Genomic DNA, 21,420 nt, shown 5'->3' on the forward strand with positions numbered 1-21,420 from the left:
TGGAGAGAAATCACCTGCAGATATGACATTGTTAACTGGGAACAGATAAGAAAGGATAAGAAGTGGGACTGCAAACAACAGACATGCCTTCTGTCTCACCTGAAGGATAAGGAGACAACTGAAAAGGCACGGATGAGACAGTCAAGCTGAGATCACTAGTTCAAAAAAAATAGCTCCCTGCCCTATGAATGAACTGAACACTTGTAATATACTAAGCCTAGATTCATAAGGCTTAAAAATTTTCCATATAAATTTAACCTATCCTTGCAGAAGTTCACTTGGCTGTTTCTTTTTCTGCCAAAGTGTCGATTCCAATATAGAGAAAATTCTTATCTAGAGGTACTAACAGTGCTTCAGGGAGACCACGTGTATTGCAACATGCAGACTGCCTCAACAAGTCCAAAAGAGGCCAAGACCTGACGAAGGGCTGTATCAGTGGCTGTCTAGCTGATCTGAGTGACTTAAAGACACATGGCAAAGCAGCTTAATGTCACGCGACAATTTCCCTGGGATCCACAAATCTGTTTCACCTTTACAGAAAGAATGACTAGAAGTCCTGTGTCTGTGCTTAAAACAACAGAAAGTGGAAGCTCCTTGTCTAGAGTAAGATCTTTTACTAGAAGACAAAGAAGAGTCCTCACTTTCAGTCCTGCCACATTAAAAGAGATACAAGCCTGTGAAAGGTTCCTATGTCCTTTTAACAGTTCCAGAAAAGATTCAAAACTGGATCTTGATGCTTGACCACAGAAATAACTTAGAAGCTCCAGTCGGTCAATATGAGGAAAGTAAATGATGGGTATTGACACTATACAGTTTGCTTAAGGATGTTCTGATAGAATTTTAGCAGGTTCTATAGATTCAGCATCTGATAATCCTGGCACCAGATCCCAAAATGTTTTCACGTAAATATGTGCTACACTATACAGTCATTGCCTTCAATACTGTCTTTGCTGGTTATGTTCTGATTCCATTTCTGTTAATGTTAGTCTCCCTTGTCCTAGGGAAAAGAGCCCAGAACAGGAAGCATATTTTTGAGTATGCATCTTATCTCTGTAATCCTTACAGTTTGCTCTAGCTGTGACTGAAGGTAAAGATTTGCTTTCTTGGGATCTGGATTAAGGCCTTTCAGTTCTCTCAAATTTGGGAGAGGTTTCAGAAGACACCTAGCAGCACAGCTGTCTCTCATAAAATAGTTTCAGTGAATATAATGTCTCAAACCACAGAGCTAGCAGAAATACTGCTGTTTCTGAAATATCTGCATGCAGATCTGCCTCATTAAAACAACAGCTTTGAGTTCACCTTAGAGCAACACTACTTTCACTTAGTTATTACTATTCTTTAGTAGTATTTTTTAATTTAGCATTTCATTAAGCCAGTCTGTTTCCATATTCACACTTTACTTGTTTGTGTGGTTTGTGAATGCACTTGCAGAAGCTGCTGTGAGGCATAAAAAATTTCATGGATACCTTTCTTGCATACTTTTACTCCCAATTGTTCCATCTCAGCTAGAAACAGTTATTCAAAAGAAACCCTAATCTCTTCCTTTTGGGTTAACAAATTCTAGTGATTCCCTTTAAATTCCTAATTCTAGCTACTGGTACCTCCAGTAAAATTACAGGAAATAACCTACACAGGCTTTGAGGCTGTGTATAGCCTACGACAAAGCATAAAAGAATAGAATTCTATTTTCTTTTTCTTTGTAAGCCAACTATTTTAAATGAATGTTCTGTTTTTATATAAAAACAGGTTTTGTCAACAAATAATTTCTTTTACATGCGGGAAGACAGACTAACAATTTTCAACATTAATTTCTTATAATCCAAGAAGATATCTGTCTAGAAAATATGCTGCATTCACATAAATTGATTTTGCAAAGACTAAATTATTTGTGCTTCACAATGTGTAACATTAAAAAAATCTAGATTTTTCTAGCAAAAAAGGTATGTTTACTTTTCTTGCATGTTTCTTATAAACTAGTTATAAAACTAGTAATTCACTGAGCAGTTTTTTTTTTAATGGCTCTCCTCAATTTATTTTTCTTACAGCAGCAGAAGTTCTTATAAAGTATATTCAGTGTTTCAGCTTATGAATCTCCATTTGTTCACCTGTTTTACAAAGGTCTCTTTCTTTCTGGATGAATACATGCATTTGTGGATGTGTACACTATAATGTACACAATAAACACATACATATATTATAAACAAATACATGCATATTCTGTCTACGCACACACATTCCTCCACATGGAAGGTAAAAGCTCTGACTAAACAGAAAGCTCGGAGAATTTTGAAAATTTCAGTAATTATGGACTTTAATCACATTCACACAAGTGTCAGGTTTCTTATTAATTATTTTTATACTGCATCAATTCCTCTATAAATGACTTCCTTAGGCCCTAAAATTTTCATATGGCTCTGTAAGTTATGGTAAAATTCAGGTCTCTTATACAAAACACCATGCTGTGTTACTTTGATCTCACATAGAATATATTTCTTCTATCTTGACTGTCAGTTGTATTGATTAGTTTTCTAAACAATTTAAATGGGAGTCTTTGGAATATGTAAGCAAAAGATCAGACTATGTATTGAGCATCTTCTATAATCAGAATTCTTAAAGAACTGCACATAGTTTCTTCATTGCTATACAAGTTTATATTATATTACAAGCTGGTTATTAAGTCTGATTTCCAGTGATTGATGTCATATAGGTAATTGTTGGTCTTGTTTTGGTTGGTTTGTTGTTTTAACTGATTCATACCAACGGTGCAGCACAAGCTCATTATTCATCAGGAAATACACACAGAAAGAGAAAAACCTGAATGAGTGCATGCATTGATGTTTAGTAAGGCTTAGTTCTGAAAACTTCTACCAAAATTGGCTATTCATATTATTTATTTTCCCCTTCAATGTAATTCACTGATGTCTGGGAAGTGCTTATCTTTCCTCTCAAGCTCTCCTTTCCACTTTCCGAATGCCACAATCAAGGACCTTTAGAAGACCTGAAGGAAAGGCTTTGAGCCCTCTTCCTCTGTCAGATTTTGCACAAAACAAACGGTGGGTTTAAAAGTTATTCACAGGGGTGATGCACATAGAGAGATACAAACAGAACATGAGGCATAAATCTTGTTTTCATAAGCAAATCACATTGAAATAATTCTCATAATCAATACAAAATTGACTAATTATAAAGATAATATAATTCTCAATGAATTAAAAAAAAATTCTTCTAATGGCTTTTGTTTGCTTTTGTTTAAATCAATAAGCAATACTCACTCGTTCCACTGATGATATCAGGTTTGGCTTTCATGACTTTGCAGAACTGTTTTCTACAGTTTTCTGCCCAACCAGTTTGTTTATCTGGATTTTTTAAAAGTGATAAGAGCTTGTCCAGATCGTTATCTAGAATAAAAGAAGAATAAGCATTGCTCTGTAATGTAATTTTGGCTTTTTTTTTTAAACTATGCTAAGTAATAAAAAGCTGTAAGCTACAAACTACCATAGGGATGTAGTAGATGCATTCAGAAACGAGAAACTGCTTCAGAGAAAAACAGTAGAGTCAGATGCAGCTGAAAGCCTTGTCATTGCCTAATATTTTGGCAGCCCTCACACATCAGGAAGAAAAGACCAACAAAGTATCCCTTATCCTATGACAATTATACTGGAGAAGCACTTAGTCCTAAAGTTGATGACATTCCGCTTTATATAGAAAAAAAATTTTCATTCCATTTACTTGTAAGGTTTTGAACATTTAAGGTGTTCCTGAGGCACATCTTTTATCACTCCTACATTTTATAACCCCCCTGTCCCCAAACAATAAGAGGTGAAATTTATTTTAAATAAAATAGTTTGATATTTCCATGTAATTTAATGACTCTGAGAATAAAAAAAATAGGGGAGGAATGGGAGAAATCAGAGCTCCACCAAATATCATCAAATTCCTAAGAAAACTAAAGTGGCAGCACTATTTTGTTGAACATGAAATGAAACATGGTTGATGGCAAGATAACAGTGCTCCATGGAAAATTCCTGCCTCTTTCTATGAGCAGGTTTCCTTCAGATGCTTCTAGTCTGGATAGATGATAGGCCTTCAGGTTGCTAGGCATATACATCAAGCAAATTTTTGGAAAAATATACTGGGTTGCCAATGCTATGAGAATTTTTATACTAGCTTCATTATGATCTCTAGAAATTCCCAGCTTTAGCCCAGGGACTCAAAATGGAGACACATCATCAAACTAAAAGTTTACTTTTGCTGTCACTGAAATGCACACTAATAGTCAACTTACAATTCTGTTTATTCATAGTATTCATAAAAACTTCTCAGTATTTCACATGGTCTTCTCTGAAGATTCTAGGGACACCCAACCCCCTCCAGCTGAGGGCCACGGGCCCTTTTTTGGTGTTGTCAAAAGCTGAAACAATTTAATTCAGGCATTTTCTAACTTTTCAACACTTGACTTTGTTCCCAAGCACTATTAAAACAGGGTCTTTTGGTATAGTGCTGTTACATATGAGGCACAAAGATACCAGATAACATCTTTCATTATGAGTTCAGTTTGCTTATGAAACAAATTCGTGTAACTGTTTAACAAAAAGTCTTTATGAAAGAATTCTTTTTAACACAAAGCAAGAGTTTCAAAGATAGCTCCTTGCTGTTACTGTCACTTTGTTATTAAAACCATATTCTCTTTTCCTATACAATAGGGAGACATGCCTTCAAAATTAAAACTAGCACCGAGGCAATAACAAAAGGAGAATAAGTATGTTCTCTTCTCTCTTAGCTATAAAATGCTTTTTCTTCCTCTATTTTCTACAAAGCTAGAGGAAATTACACATACTTTACGACTTTTCTAAAATACAATATCACAGGCTGAGGCAGTAAATTTCACAACTAGCTAACTCTAATAGGGGCTTGAAAACAGGAAAACGATACTGACAAATAAAAAACCAGCATGTAATCATCACAGATGAAAACGTTAGGTTGGCTTTCAATGTTTGTACTTAGAGCCACAAGAATTCTGTCTTTAAATCAAACATCTTCTGCAAGAAAAATTTCTGTCTTGGAATTCAGACTGAACAATAAACACAAGCAAGCTAGTTTGACACACGATGACACAGCATACTGGGTAATGCAAAGTAGTAATTAAAAGAATGTTGTATACATATGCTTTGTCAAAAAGAGAGAAAGTAATTTCTTCCCATATGCACAATTTGTTAGAAAATGCTGATATAATGGGAAGGGGTGACTGGGAAGGGGTGACTGTTCGGTTTTGTTTTTAACCAAAAGGCAGAACAAATTTTAAGTTCAAATGCCTAGTAATTTAATAAAGTAATTTTATGTAAGATAAAATTGACTAAAAACAGTTTTCTAATAGAAATTACTGATCCTACAAAATGGAAACAATCAATAGGAATGTCTCTTCTCAGGCTACTTGGTTCCCAGAATAGTTAAGGTTGCTAGGATTTCTGCATCACTGACAGCTGCCCTGGTGGGAAAGTTCCAGGACAACCCTGAAAGATAACGAAAACTTCTTGTTTCCCTAATAAAAATGAACCTGAGAATTTCTACTTGCACTCTTCATTCCTTTGGAACAATACAGAACATTTCTTCTGCCTGTCAACTTTTAATTTTTTCTAGTGTGGAAAATATTTATAGAACTGATCAGAAAAAATGTTGCCACAGTTGTTAAAAGCTAATCTTTGAGGGAAAATTAAAGGCTATATCCAGTAATAAGATGAGTGTACATGCATGCACTTGAACAGCTGTGTGCACTCTGCATTTGCTGTGGGATGATCCAGTTCCCACCATTATTAAAGGATCACAGCCTGAACTGCTACTGACCATTCACTAAGATAATGAAGAATTCTTCATATTTTGCAAACTTACCTTTGTTCCATTTCTATGTTTTGAAATATACCATTATAGAAATTCATATCCTGTTCACGAAGGTGACTTCTAATTTAAGATTTGACAAGCATTTTAGCCAGTCTATGGCTATTTGCAGTATTTGCTGTCATTTTTACTTCTCCATAATCTTTTAATTCATTTTTCCAGTAAATGACACAATCAAAATGCTATTTGCAAATGCTTTTATTCTTTTAAGATGATTAAAATATTTTAACAGAATTACTATATTGCATATAATTTATCTTAAACTAGCCTAAAGATTAACACTTTATGTCAGCAGATTGTCCCCCGTCATTGGAATTCATTAAAACAATAAACAGTATTTCAGAAAAGCTCATTATAGTAACTTAATTATTAACATTAACAATTCTTCCAAATTAATTAACATGAAATTCCTTTGTTATCCTCAAATAACTAAATCCTCAGTCAGTATCTTTCCAAATAACATGCACTGACACTAAGAATGGCTTCTGTGATTAAGAAAATTTGATGTGAAGAAGGATTCACACTTGTAGTATCAATAGGATTTCTAGTTCTTTCTCTCCCCTTCACTGCTATTTTTATAAAAGGTGATGGTTGAAGAAAATCTTAGAACTGTAAAGCAATACTCCTCTGCAAGTTAAACAACTATTTTACTTCCCAGAAGATTTAGCAATTCAGTTTGGCAGCTGAGGACCAGAAACTAGAAGCTGAGATCTGGGCAGTCACCTCAACAAATAAAGAGATCACAGTGAAATTTTGGCTCCTCCAAACAAAATACTACTTCTACAAAAATTCCCCAAGAATTTCAACAGCAGGATTTTAAGACCATCACCCTTCCATCTCTGTTGGTTCCTCCTGGTATCTTCATCTGATCCCTGGTTTTCTTTCCACAGTTACCCTCAATAGCTGTTTGTACATTTGTCTTTCCAATACTCTTCCTCTAACTGCAGCTTTTACAAAATAAAATCTTTATTTTGCCTACAGTACAACCTGTAGGGCTTTAGCTACACTATATAACCGCTTGGTCCCTTCATTTGACACATTCTGAGGTCAGTCTTCCCCAAACTTCCCTTCCTATGAAACTCCATGTTTCTCCAAATACTATTTATCTGGCTCACTTATATCCCTGATCACTGAAAAGTGTACATGCTAGTAGCTAGCAGAGTCAATGGATCCAAAACTTCTTTAAAGTTGTAGCCTTTTACAATGCTAATATATGTTCCATCGCTAGGATGGATTCTGAAATTTTGCTGAAGACTAGAGACCACTGTATTTATCTTAAGGCTCTTCTGGGAAGGCAATATTTAGCAAAGAAAATGAAGCTTAAGACACTTGAAATGTGTACCACATGTAACTGATGTAGATATGTGCATAGGAGTCTGAAAAACGTCTGGAGAGGTGAAAAAATCCAAGAGTAAATACTTTCTGTAAAATACTAACTACCTACTCATCACAACTGCCAAGTTAACACTTAATTTTCAATTCTGTTATCAAAATAGTGAGAGGCAAGCAATCGACGGAAAACAAGAACTCATTTTTCTTCAGGGATGGCACTTATATTACCAATAGATTTTTCTCCCCAGTCAAGAAAGATTCAATATTTAAGATCCTCACAGAGCTGAAAAATGTTCAAACTCAAATGAAAGTGAGACAAACTTTAGACCCAGGCAACCAAGTTCCTGTAGCATAACCATGCATTTAATATATCCATTACCTACCATAACTGGTATCATACTGTGGCAACTCATGGCACGTTGTCTTATCTTCTTCCAGCGAGACCACTACTTCTCCTAACAGTTTGTCATTAAACATTCACTATCACTTCCTCCAGCAGGTCATCACAATAAAACATACATCTAAGAGCATGATGATTTTATTTTTGAGTGAAAATTGTGTTTTTTTTTTTTTTAAAAAAACCTTATTACACAAATTAAATGCCAGCTAACTTTCACAAGTTAGTAGGTAAATGTAACTTTCCCCATGACATTATCACATGGCTGGAACTTCAATTATCTCTCAGTGCTGGGCTATACTTATTGCTTGTTACTAAGGGTGTGCTTTCATGTTCTGGCTGGAGATATTTTGAAAAACTTGCTAATGCCAAAAGGGAGAAGTCCTGCTCCTCTTTTACCTCTTTTCTGGTATATCACTAAATGGGTTCACTATTTTTGCTACATTAATGACTTGAATTGGCTTATTTTGTAAGAAATGCCAGAACTGCTGAAGGAGTGAAAGATTGTGTCGTGAGGGGACAGAGGAAGAAAAAACAATAATAGGAAGAAAAAAAGAAAGGAACAGGTAGGGAGGGAAATAAGTAAGACCTTCCTCTTCCAATGTCAGTGAGCTATTAAACAGGCTTACCCATAACAAGAAGTCATGCCCTAACTGTGCAGTTAAAGACAAGCTTATGCCAGTTTAAGTCATTGGCTGCAGTCCAGACTTTCTTCCTGTATGTGGCTATATTTTCCCATCCTCTTCCTTTGTGCTAGCACTGGTAACTTCGTGTAGCCTTGTCAAAACATTAACCACTTCCATCAGCTTAGCAAGCCATGAAACTGCACTATAATCATCCTAGAGTGTACCTGTGTGTACAAAATCTTAACCACCACACCAAAAGTTTCTGTAAGCTTAAACTGATCTCATTCCATAAAAGAAACTGCTTCAAATTATTCTTCAGTTAGCTTTTGTGTCTGAAGTGGGCAAGACCTAGGAAAATTCATAAATGCTATAGCATACATCAGAAATGCCACATGTCCTTTCTCATCTGATTGTATTTTGTGAGAACGAGAGTGTTTTTCTGTGACTAACAGACTAAAATCTATAAATCTACATGTATCTTATTCAAGATCTTAAGTAATGGGTAACGGCAACCCGACTAAATTAATTTGAATATTACTGAAAAATCCATACAGGGATATATATTTTATCAAACACAACATACATTTCAAATAGACTTGTTCACTTTTTTATCTTTTATCTTTCCTAAAAGAGTAGAAGATGACAAGCTATACATGAAGGCTAAGCCAAAAATAGAAAGGAGGACGAGTCACAGAAGTGAAAGTGATGGAGATATTTGTGTTAAATTAAAAGAGAAAACAGGAAAGCAGGAAAGCTGACATAGCCTGTTCTTCGACAGATGAATATAACAGAGATTGATAATTTCAGGTGAATATCTAAAAACCATGGCTGAAAAGATATCTGAAACAAAAAAAAAACAACTTCAAAACATAGCAGCATGCTCTCATTCAAGTCAGAGTGTAAAGCACAGGCAGAACTCTGAGAACAATGGCTGAGACAAAATACCAAAAATGTTTTGAGAACATTATCATAAAATATTTTTGGTAGCAATTCTGGACTGCACAAGTCAAGAAGAGAGTAAGCTTAAGGAATAGGGTGTGTATATATAAGGAAAATGCTAAGTATTATTGTAGGAAACTTATGGACTCCAGTGTTCAGGTATGCTGAACAACAACTGTCAAAACTGCAGAGCTGGGAGAAGGAAAGCAAAGATCTTTGAGGAAACAGAAGAGTGAATATTACAGTTATTTAAGTTTAAATAATCTACAGTAAATATTACAAGCAAAAAATCCACTATTTTTAATAGCTGTACTCTGAATGACAAAGGGCTGTATCACCCTTTCAAAAGCACTTAACAGTTCCTTCTCAAATTATGTTACTGAAATAATAATTGAACAATTAAGACAAAAGAAAAGCAACAGGGTATCTTGCTGCAGTGCAAACAGGTGGAAATAGCATAATTAATTTCCACATGTAAATAATGATCTCCATAAATCATTTGAAGCTTCACTATATTTGAAAGAAATGAAGCATTAATATACAGCCATCCAATAGTTTTCCAACTCTAAATACTCGTCGCAATAATTAATGCAAATTAAATCGCAAGTCTGCAAATTTATTTTTCCACATATCCTTTCCTAAGGCAACATATACAATACAGACAAATTCCTAATACCTGCAAAAAAAGGGCAGATATTTTTTAAGAGTGAATCACTACAGATTTTCCTTAAATACAAATATATCCTTTGGGTGACTCTACCCATTCAAAGTACCACCATAAAATGGAGGAATTTAGGTACTAATTTTGCCTGCATAAATGGTAACTTCATTTTCAATCTAGCAAGGCAAAATATCCAGTTGCCAGTGTGTTTGAGAGCACCACATCAGGACATAGTACATAATAATGAGTGCTCTCTGAGAAGCAGGCTTTAGGCTTTGCTACTGGGAAACATATGTTCGAGTCACTCTGCAGAGTTAGCACTGCTCTGCTTTTTCTTACAGCTAATTAGTCTTCCCCCATACCCAAACTGTTCAAACCAGAAAGGTGCCACTGCTGCATGTTTACTACTGTCCTTCAAAAGAAGGAAGAGATATAAGAAAAAACTACTTCTTGGGTTTTCTTGGCAGAAAATTCAGTGTGAATAAGCCTTTTTCAATGACGACCCAGCACATGTTACCTTATCTATAGTTTCTGTTATATTAGCTACCTCCTTAAGCTACATGAGGTCTGGTTCCATGGAAATGAAGCTTACTGCTCCCTGACCTCAGTAGACCATAACCTCTTCAGAGAGGAACAACCAGTCTGGATCCAAAATATTCACTCAGTAATTTTGGCTCGCGCTCAAAAAGACAACCTGCATTTGTCCTAAGAGAGACACCTAGGAAATAAAGGTTCCGTTATTGCATCTGTCCTTAAGCACCATCTGAAGGAAGGGTCAAAAAGAAAACATGTTCAGAGACAGTAATAGCATTTCTGCGGGCACCTTTGTAAACTTTTTTCTTCCTTCCCCAGCAATCTCCAATATCCATTCCACAGATACCACTTACCAAAAAAAAAAAAAAAAAAAAACAGAAAACCACACACACACAAAAAATCCTCAGATTATATTTTCACAGCTAACAGCACAACAATAGGACAAGAAACCAATTTTGAAAGGAAAAAGAAAAGGTGACCTTCTCTTCAGGTGTCTGTCTCCTGGGTAAGAAGAGAGGAGGTAAATAAGAGGTGAGGACAGAGAACAAAACCTATAGTTATAAACTTTTCCATTTCAGCCAAAGAAGTGCGACATTCTTACACAGAGCTAAGAATCCAGCAGTTTTAATTATTCACGTACTATACGCTACCCAAATAGAGGACAGAAATGATACCACACAGGTTACATAAAAAAAACTCCACTGCATGGAATCCGAATACAGACATCTTCAGGATGCTACAGAAATACTGTGCTGGCCATACCTTATTAGCGAGAAATACAACAATGAAGTCATTCAATCACACTCATACAAAGTAGAAGTGTTCACATGGCTGCAGAACTTTTGCCATTCAGATGAAGTCTGTGTGAGCCCTGTCCATCTTGCACCGAAGCGGAATTAAAAAAATCAAAGAACTACTTCTCTAGGCTGTTCTTAAAAACTCAAAGCTAGTTGCCTGAGTAACAACACAACATAAATTCTGAATATTCACAACTTCAGAAAAGTTGTTCTTAAAACCTCGAACAAATATTTCATGATTTCCAGATGCATCCTGTTAGAATTTTTTTTAATTTGTGACAAACCTTTATTGCCAGTTCAACCAGCTATTCCTTTTTCTGCAAAGGGACATGGAAACTAAATCAATCTGCCCTCTTCACAACCCCCCGTGATATAGTCAGAGACCTGCATCACCTCTGTCTTTTCAGCATTAGCCAATTCCAATTAGTCCAATCTGTACACACATATCATGCTTCAAAGTCACTTACCATTCTTGTCACTGTGCTCTAGAATCTCTCAAATGTACGTTTTCCTCAGACTGTGGAGCCCAGGGTAGGCTAGAGGTACTCCACCCAAAGACTCACCAGGTTCAACTGACTGGAAGATTTATCTCCTGTCTTTTATAAATATATTTTTTTGGCGGTTTGATAGAGGAACCAGTGTTTTTTAAATGATACTGAATTGAATGAATGTGTTGGAGCATTTTTTAAGTTCTATTTGACTTGAAACTAAATGTTTTGTTCATTTCCAAGTTACAAAAACTTTTACTTGTTACCTTTAATACCAAAAATGCCATTTCAAATAAAAATATTTCAATATTTCAAAATTATCTGCAAACCCTTGAAGTTTCTTTTTAGCAAATCTAGTGTTACTTGACAAGACTTCACCAAGCTCTATTCCCAGTTGGTTGTCATCCCCAAAAGTGACAAATACAACCTCTGTTCCAATATCCAACTTGCTACTGATGAGTAACAGAGCTGCTCCAAACAAGGAAACTGAGAAAGATTCTGTGGGATCAAAATATGCTTTTCCAATCTGGTAACAGCAGTGACTGCTCCTTAAAGACATTTTTTAAAACAAATGTGCATCCATTTTATGGTGATTCGATCTAGAACTTTTTTTTAAATTCTTGGCTTACGAAAATTCCATTGAGAATCATGTAACCTTAGTGTTACTAAGGTAAAGATATAGAAAATTTTCTCATCTTACATAATTACCTGGCCTTTTGTCTTGCCAGAGAAGGAAATTAGACTGATTTATTCCTGACAAATTTGCCAACTTTTAATAATGTTATTTTTCTATATATCTATAAACAGAATATTTTACATTTGTTCTACTCATAATGCATACTCTTAATTTCTATCACTTTTGAAAATCTGCATCTGCTAAAGAAATTCACAAGTAATTTCTAATAAATACATCTCAAGGATATAGTGAACATGAACAAACACACGGAATGATTTATTTACTACAAACAATTTACCAGATTCTTCTGCATCATCTATACAAATTAAAACCTGAAAATAGATTCTTTTATATGACTTAAACTGCTTTGCCTAGATCTTCAAGGGATTCTTCAGTCTGCCCACATTCCAAACTGATGTTCAATGTGGAAAGCAACTCTCCTAAACACTGTCTATTTCACATACCACCAAGTTTTGTAAACACAGGGATCTGAATCAAGAAAATAGCACACAAAAAAATATGTAGCTTAACTGTACTGTTTTGCTTCAGTTACTAGAGAGTTGATATAAATATATCTCATGAGTCATCCACCTGAGACTAGCCAAAAGGTTAATCTTGAACTTTGCATAAGAATTAGATTACTAAACAGAGCTTTGTAGATTGACAAAACAAGACAAGCAAAATCAAACCAACTTATTTAGCTACAAATGCAGCCAACAGTACACAGCCAAAAATGATCCTGAAGTATTTACGAGATTATAATCTGAAAAAAGAAAAAAAATAAATCAGAGATGCTTGTCTGACTTCTACACTATTTGCATGTTCTGTACCTTGTCTGAAATCAGCTTTCCTAGGAATTTTCGAACGATAGCACTTTGGCAAAGGGAACGATGAAAACATTGGCCAAGGATATGGATCACTCCCCTAGAAACATGACCAGAAAGAGATTAAGTTAGGAGATGAATTAACTGCAGTTGCTTGATTAACACTAAGGTGAAGTTCACTGAATTATTGCCTATGCACCAAAACTATTCCTGATACTAGTATTTAAGATGAGACATTCCGCAATTAAAAGAAAAGTTACAGGATGCAAAAATCCAAAAAGCATTTGAACCAGAACCTGTGCTGGTAAAGACCATTGACAGTTTTGATTTTAGTATTTTTTTTCCAACCAAAAGGGAAATTGCAGTTCTCAAAAAAAAAAAAGAAACAAAAAACAAAAAAACAAAACTGTATTTCCATCATTACACATTGATCTAGCTGTCTTTGCTATGCTGACAGTAATTCGCACCTCATCTTCGTAAGAGTGACAGCCAGTGAGAAGCAGAACACTTAAAGGAACTGCTTAACAAACACTGCATTGTTAGAACACCGATGAAAGCTACAGGTATTAGATACTGCAGATGAAAATGCAGGCAGGGAAAAACAATCACATAAAAGGAAGACTTAACAGATGGAAAACACAAGTATATAAAAATAAAAAATTGCACAAACTGCATTCATTTTCATAGTGGGAGAAGCAGCATTTAAATATACCAGCACAAAAATCTGATTTGAACATGGCATGCTCTAGGCACATGCCAAACCCCAGACACCAAGAACAATACATTTTTTTCAGCACATCTCTTCTTAAAAATGTTAGCTCTTTATTAAACCAAAGGTGAGCTGTATTTCTTAATGTTAAATAATATTCATGACCTGAATTATCAACAAAAAAGTTCAATTAATAAAGGCAGGAGTTACGGAAAGAGAAACTGTTAAACTTTACACTCTAACCTTATCTAGTGCTCTTAAAGGCAAAATCCTTTCCTCTGGTCCTCCAATAAGATTTATCCTAACAAGAACATGGTTTCTCTCAATTGACACACCATCAATTATAAAACCTCTGGTGGAGAAAAAAGATACAAAACAAAATCAGAACCACTGATTTACCATCATTTCATTCAGAAAATATTAAAGAAAAATAACTTTAGAGACACACCAGGGTTAAAGCAAGACTTGCACAACACATAAGCATGAAGAAATAAACAGAAGCATGAACTACCCTGAGATGTCCGAAAGTACTGTCCTAACTTTTTACTCCCCCTATCTCCTACTGATTGGAAACATCTAAGCAAGTATTGTTCACGAGCAGAAAATTTCAGAACTGTTGTTATGCCCACACGCTCAGTCAGGGCAGAAGACTGTTAACGAAGTGCCAAATTTAGCTCCTGATTTGGCCAACCAGCAAATTCCTGCTTCCTTGAAAAAGCAGAGCTATTCAGAACTAAAGGCAGACCCAAGTTGTCTGAAGTCACTGTGTAGCTCCAGGTACAAGAGTTTTAAAAAGGAATAAAAATCAGTTTTTATAAACAGAGGTTTAGAAACTTGGTGTAAGGAGTAGCTCTCACCCTCAACAGGCATGGAACAATGATCTACATCTGCTGACATTCAGTCCATATTGTTTGATGTAAGCTCTGTACCTGTCCCATATAGCAAACAGAGGAAGTGGGAAGTTCTTAACATTCAACATGCTGCGAAACAGGAAAACAGGAAATAAACTATCTGTGACTATGTGCAGAGCACTGGTGGACAGTCATTTAGACTTTTCCTGGTAGTTTTGCTCTTGAAAGGATGCATTGCACAATTTTATTTAAAAGTCAGCAATGAAAAGTCACAGAAGTTGGAGAGTTGATTAAGTTATAAATACAAAAATCTAGGTTTTGATGATACCTTTAATATGTTGCTATACGTTATTATATATAATATATATAAAATAATATTACAATTTGAAAATCATATTTACAGCCACAAGTTTTGTACACACTACTCTTTTTCTTTAGAAAATAACTCTTAATGACCATAAAAATGAGAAGAATGTAGGTTTTTTTTCTTACACAATTGAAGTGGAAGAGAGAGAAAGAACATTGCTACATCTTTTCATAATTTAAGATTGATAACAAACACACATGTAAGTAAACTTACATATATTAGAAGCTAATTTCAGTGACAGCATTTGTATGAGAATAGCCAGTAAAGTATAAAAATGCTTTCAGGAAAAGTGTTTTACAGTTGAAATAACATTTATATTGGTCACTTCTTACCCTGCTCCTTCAGAAGTTTCTATAACATTTTCCTCCTGAGCAGTTAGTAAAACCTGTGACACTTTATACTGAGTCTCTAAAAGTAACAGGGTATCCAGCTCACAGCATAGCACATTTAACAACCTGTAGAAGGACACATTGAAATGACACCACATCAGTCAGGAAGCCAGCAATGCACAATAAGACAAAGGTGAACATGTTTATGAGATCTCAAAATGAAATAAATAAATAAATAAATGCTTGAAAATATCCAGACAGAACCAGGTCAGGTGCACTCTTTTATATTCTTTTTAGCTACCCAAGTGGCACAGCCCTAAGTAAACGGAGAGTGGTTCCCAACAGATTTTTCCTGTGCACTGAACAAGCAGAGAAAACATTCACTGGCAGCTCAGTCTGCTTTGTGTTTATATCACAAAAAACAAGCATGACACAGACTTAATATGAGATTCTACGTGAAACGTGAAGAAATTATACAACAATAGGCTGGTAAGGCAACTTAGAACCAAGTCATCCTCGGGGAAAATAAAATCAAGATAAAAATACATCTTTCCATTAGAAAATAGTCTTTTAAGCACTTCTGTATAATCAAATTTAACATAGATCAAAAGCAACAAAAGCTTTAACATGTAACAAAAACAATACATCTCTTTGGAGTTTTTTCTTTTTTTAATACTGTCAGAGAAACGAACAGCTGTGGTAAATTAAGTTAATAATCACAAGAACACATGACACCACATTAAATATAATTTTCTTTTATAACTTCAGACCAAATTAACAGTGACAGTGCTCTACTTCAACATATTTCATGAAAATATGAGCAAGAGCAATCCAAATTAGTATTTAAAAAAAAAAAGTAATATAATCTATTCACTCTAATATAGCAACAGAATAATTTCATTGGAGGCTTCCTATTCATGGAAAATGATATGACTAAATATTCTTGTTGCTATTTTTATTTTCAGTTTATCAAAGCCATAAAACACATCATAAATTAAGCCGTAGCACTATATTTTGCATTCACGTAAGACTTTATACGAACTAGAGAATACGTATTGTGTGAAATTTCTGGACTGTTAGTCAAGGCTAATTTTCTTCCATGTAATTCTCAATATGCTTCTACTGACAGCAGCCAAAATTTGCAAGCCATTCTGTGGGTATATTTAATATCTACAAATTCACAAAATTGTAACCAAGGAATAAATAGCCAAGACTATGTTTGTTTATTTGTTTGTTAATAACTTTGATCTGCTCAGTTTCAATTCTCTTCAAGATCTATTTATTTTCTATTAACTATTTCCTGACATTGGATCATTCTCAGTATTTCTCTAAAGCACAGAAGAAGAAATGACAGTTCAACTACATTTATTGTTGTATAGAAGAAAGAGAAATATATACAAAGAACATTAGAACCGTTATGAAGATACAAAATTCATTCTGTTAATTATGATAACTTTTAATGGCAAAGAACCTGACTGAGACTTCCAGCAGTTAAAAAACACTTGTTTATAGCATCTCCTTTGGTACAGAAGGCAGAGCAAAAAAACCCCAAACAAACCATAAACAGAGTTAGGTAGAGAGGGACAGTGGTAGGTTAAATGACAAAATATAGCAGTTCCTAATGTAAGCAGTCTCTACTGGAGCATTCTACTGAAATTTTCATCTACACTAAAAAATGCAATTAAAAATACAGTCCTTGAAGTATAGATACTTGATAAAAGGTAATATTCCCTTTCTCCACCTTCCAAACTAATAAAGTATAAAAAAAAATTCAAAGCATAGACTAAAAATTAAAATTAAAAAAATCACATTTTATAGTCTGCATATTTCTGAGCATGCCTGAATATGGCTGCTTTTTTTTCCCCCATGTTTGAGACATAAGAATTGGAGCAGACCACTTAGCCCAACATCCTACCTATAGGGAGTGCACGATTATGAAAAGGCTATAAAACCTGGCCAAATATATACAATAAAATTAAAGCATATCTTCCAAGTTTCAGCAATGTTTTGTTTGAGGATTCTACCGTCTACTTTAAAAACAAAACAAAGTCTAAAATATATTTTAAAAATTCCCTCCTTTCAGCAAATTTCAAAACCAAATTAACCGTTTTTCTTCAAATGTTCAAATATTATTTGCATTGAACTACGATCACATACAAAAAGCTCAAAAGAGAAAAGAGAAATTTGCTTCTGAAATACAAATATATGGAGGGGATGAAAGTTCAGAGCAGAGAAGGACCATTACAGCAGTATACTTCTGTATTTTCTTGCTATTTCCCTGGAACAGCGCCCACAGGAAGTGCCTATACACAAATGCATGCAGCAAGGGGACCAAACAGGAGGATTTAGAAATCTGCATGCATCACAGTCTTGTAAAAGAGACATGGTGGGACAGTTCACACAATGGAGTGCTGCCATGAATGGACACAGGCTCTTTAAGGAGGACAGGCTGGGATGGTGAGGAGGTGGAGCTGCCCTATGTATGACAGAGCAGGAGTGCCTGAAGCGCTGCCTGGGGATGGGTGAGGGGCCAGCTGAGAGATTATGGGTCAGAACTAGACCAACATGAGCAACACCGGGGTGGGCGTCTGCTACAGACTGCCTGATCAGGAAGTAGTAGTATATTATGCATTCTTCAGACAACTGGAAGAAACCTCACATTCACAGGCCTGGATCTTCACAGGAGACTTGAGCAGCCTGTGGACTCCTCTGGTATCTGCTGGAGGGACAACACAGCAGGGCATAAGCAATTTAGGAGGTTTCTCCCATGCACTGATGACAACTTCCTAATACAGGTGATCGAGTTGCTGATAAGGGGCAGCGCTCTGCTGGATCTCATAGTTACAAACAAGGAAGGATTAGTCAGGGATGGTTGAAGTTGGGGGCAGCGTTAGCTGAGGCAATAACGAGACGGTGGAGAGGTCGAGGATCCTGTGAGGAGGGAACAAGACAAAAAGCAGGGTCATAACCCTGAACTTCAGGAGAGCAGACTCTGGCCTCTTCGTGGATCTGTTGGAAGAATCCAACAGGAAACACCTCTGGAGAGAAGAGGGGTCCAAACCCAGTTGATTTTCAAGGATCACCTCCTCCAAGCTCAAGAACGGTCCACCTCAGCAAACAGGAAATCAAGCAAAGATGGCAGGAGGCTGGCATCGATAACCAAGGAGGTCCTGACTAAACTTAAACATAAAAAAGCAAGTGTAAAAGAGGCAGAAGCAGGGACAGGTGACTCAGGAGGAATGCAGAGACACTGTCCAAGCATGCAAGGATGGGGCTGGGAAAGCCAAAGGCCATCTGGAATGCATCTGGGCAGAGACATGAAGGGCTTCAGACACAGACACACAACGGTTGAGGTTGGAAGGGACCTCTGCAGATCATCTAGCCCAACCCCCCTGCTCAAGCAGGAGTCATCTACAGCACGTTGCACAGGATCACGTCCAGGTGGGTTCTGAGTACCTCTAAGGAAGGAGAATCCGCGGCTTCTCTGGGCAACCTCTTCCACTGCTCACTCACCCTCACAGTAAAGACGTTTTTCCTCATGTTCAGACAGACCTTTCTGTGTTTCAGTTTGTGCCCATGGCCTCTCGTCTTATCACTGGGCAACACCGAAAAAAGTCTGGCCCCATCCTCTTGACACTCTCCCTTCAGATATTTAAAGGCACTGACAAGATCCCCCCTCAGCCTTCTCTTCTCCAGGCTGAACAGGCCCAGCTCTCTCAGCCTTTCCTCATATGACAGATGCTCCAGTTCCTTCACCATCTTAGCAGCCCTTCGCTGGAACTGCCCCACTATGCCCATGTCTCTCTTGTATGGGGGAGCCCACAGCTGCACACAGTACACAGTACTCCAGATGTGGCCTCACCGGGGCTGAGTAGAGAGGGAGGATCAGCTCCATTGACCTGCTGGCAATACTCTGCCTAATGCAGCGCAGGATTCCATCGGTCTCCTTGGCCTGAAGGGCACATTGCTGGCTCACGGTCAACTTGTTGTCCGCCAGGACTCCCACACCCTTCTCCGCAGAGCTGCTTTCCAGATCCCAGGCTGCACTGCTGCATGGGGTTATTCTTCCCTAGGGACAGGACCCTGCACTTCCCTTCACTGAACTTCATGAGGCTCCTCTCAGCCCAGCTCTCCAGCCTGTCCAGGTCCCTCTGAATGGCAGCACAGCCCTCTGGTGGATCAGCCACGCCTCTCGGTTTTGGATCATCAGCAAACTTGCTGAGGGTGCACTCTGTCCCTTCATCCAGGTCATTCATGAAGAAGTTGAACAAGACTGGACCCAGTATTGGCCCCTGGGGGACACTGCTGGCTACAGACCTCCAACTGGACTTTGTGCCACTGAGCTTTGCCATTCAGCCACTTCTCCATCCACCTCACTGTCCACTCATCTAGCCCCCACCTCCTGAGCTTGCCTATGAGGATGTTATGGAAGACAGTGCCAAAAGCCTTCCTGAAGTCAAGACAGACAACATCCACTGCTCTCCCCTCATCCACCTAGCTAGTCATCCCGTCACAGAAGGCTATCAGATTTGTTAAGCATGATTTCCCCTTTGGGAATCCATGCTGACTACTCCTGATCATCATCTTATCCTTCACATGCATGGAGATGGCATCCAGGATGAGCTGCTCCATCGCCTTCCCACAGATCGAGGTGAGGCATTAGCAGCCAAAGGCTAGAGAAAATATGGGCCCACAGCTGAATGGGGAAGGGGTACTAGAGAGAAGGGACACAGAAAAGCCCAAAGTACTTAACGCCTTCTTCACCTCGGTCTTTACCTGTTAAGACTAGCTTTCAGGAATCTCAAGGCCCTGAGACCATGGGAAAGTCTGGAGCAACCCTTGGTTGAGAAGGATCAGGTCAGGGAACATTTGAACAAACTGAGCACACACAAGTCCATGGGACCTGACAGGATACAGCCGGGAGTGCTGGCTGTTTCTGAATTCCACATTTTCCTTTCCTATGTCACCTGTATTTTTCTTGAGGTTGCTTCCTCAATTCTCCCCCACTAACCATAATTTCACATCTACTACTTCACTGTAGAAATCTACAGTTTGAAGAAAAGCATGCTAACTGGAACTTAGGCACTGATTTAAGCTGACTACCCCTTGGTTTTGGTAAGTGGAATCAAATGATATGTATAACTATAGAAGAATGGAAGACCTTTCAAGGGAAATAAAACTTCTAGTAATAATTCTAGCTGCTAAAAAATATCCTGTCAATTTTTATTTTTCCTCTATTTAAATTTTGTTCCTCTGAAAATAATATAATGAAGCCACCTATGAATTTCTCTGTTTTATTAAAAAGCACCCATTATGAAGATGGCTTACTACAGTATTTCTCAAATTTCTCAGTTAAGCTCCTTTTATGAACACAAAATAATTTGGTGTTGCTTCTAGTTTCATTTCCTCAGTTACATGTTTTTCTTCCAAGCTCAAACCATGCCTCTCTACCACCATCTTTTATTATGATAATTCCAATTCCAGTTTTCCACAGCTCCCACTACACCCCATAACCCAGTCTTCCTTACTTTCATATCTTATGTCCTTTCCAAACTTAATTTCATAGTCTGTCCTCGCTTCAGGGATGCCTGCAAATGCTCTGCTGGCTGTGAAAGATGCAAGATACCGTTCTTGGATACAGTAGTTGTAATTGCCCTAGCAAAAGAAGGTAAAACAAATTTCATAAGTGGAACAAGTCCATCTACCATAGGAAAAAAGAACCTAGCACCATTTCTTTGCAGTAGCAGGAGACCTTCTTGTTAAATGAACAGGGATACCAACAGAAAATTCCAAAACAAATTTTTCCTTAAGTAATTCCAGTGTCATCATCATGGGGGATAGCCTCAACATGTTTAACATCAGAATCTACATCACCAATTTGATTTATTCTTTATTATACTCCAAAAAACTGCCTGAGCTCCAATGAGAATGCAGATCCAAACAGTCAGTTGCAATTAGGATCAAGTGTGCCAGACCAGTAGACAAAGTACAACGGCTA

At 37.0% G+C, this 21,420-nt stretch overlaps 1 protein-coding gene across 4 annotated transcripts in view; it reads right to left on the minus strand.

Annotated features, from left to right (window-relative positions):
• TBC1D32 (TBC1 domain family member 32) overlaps positions 1 to 21,420 on the minus strand; it is a 98,102-nt gene that overhangs the window by 32,939 nt on the left and 43,743 nt on the right. For all 4 annotated transcript variants that reach the window (XR_010388349.1, XM_064508929.1, XM_064508928.1 and 1 more), the window contains exons 24-27: positions 15,426 to 15,548; positions 14,119 to 14,227; positions 13,173 to 13,266; positions 3,273 to 3,398 (exon numbers count right to left, since the gene is read on the minus strand). Coding sequence is in view for 3 of the 4 variants with exons in the window: in XM_064508929.1 (XP_064364999.1) it covers positions 3,273 to 3,398; positions 13,173 to 13,266; positions 14,119 to 14,227; positions 15,426 to 15,548 (452 nt within the window). In the remaining variant the exon portion in view is untranslated. The remainder of the gene's footprint in view (positions 1 to 3,272; positions 3,399 to 13,172; positions 13,267 to 14,118; positions 14,228 to 15,425; positions 15,549 to 21,420) is intronic.

Source organism: Dromaius novaehollandiae, chromosome 3 (genome assembly GCF_036370855.1).
Source record: "Dromaius novaehollandiae isolate bDroNov1 chromosome 3, bDroNov1.hap1, whole genome shotgun sequence".
NCBI classification, from domain to species: Eukaryota; Metazoa; Chordata; class Aves; order Casuariiformes; family Dromaiidae; genus Dromaius; species Dromaius novaehollandiae.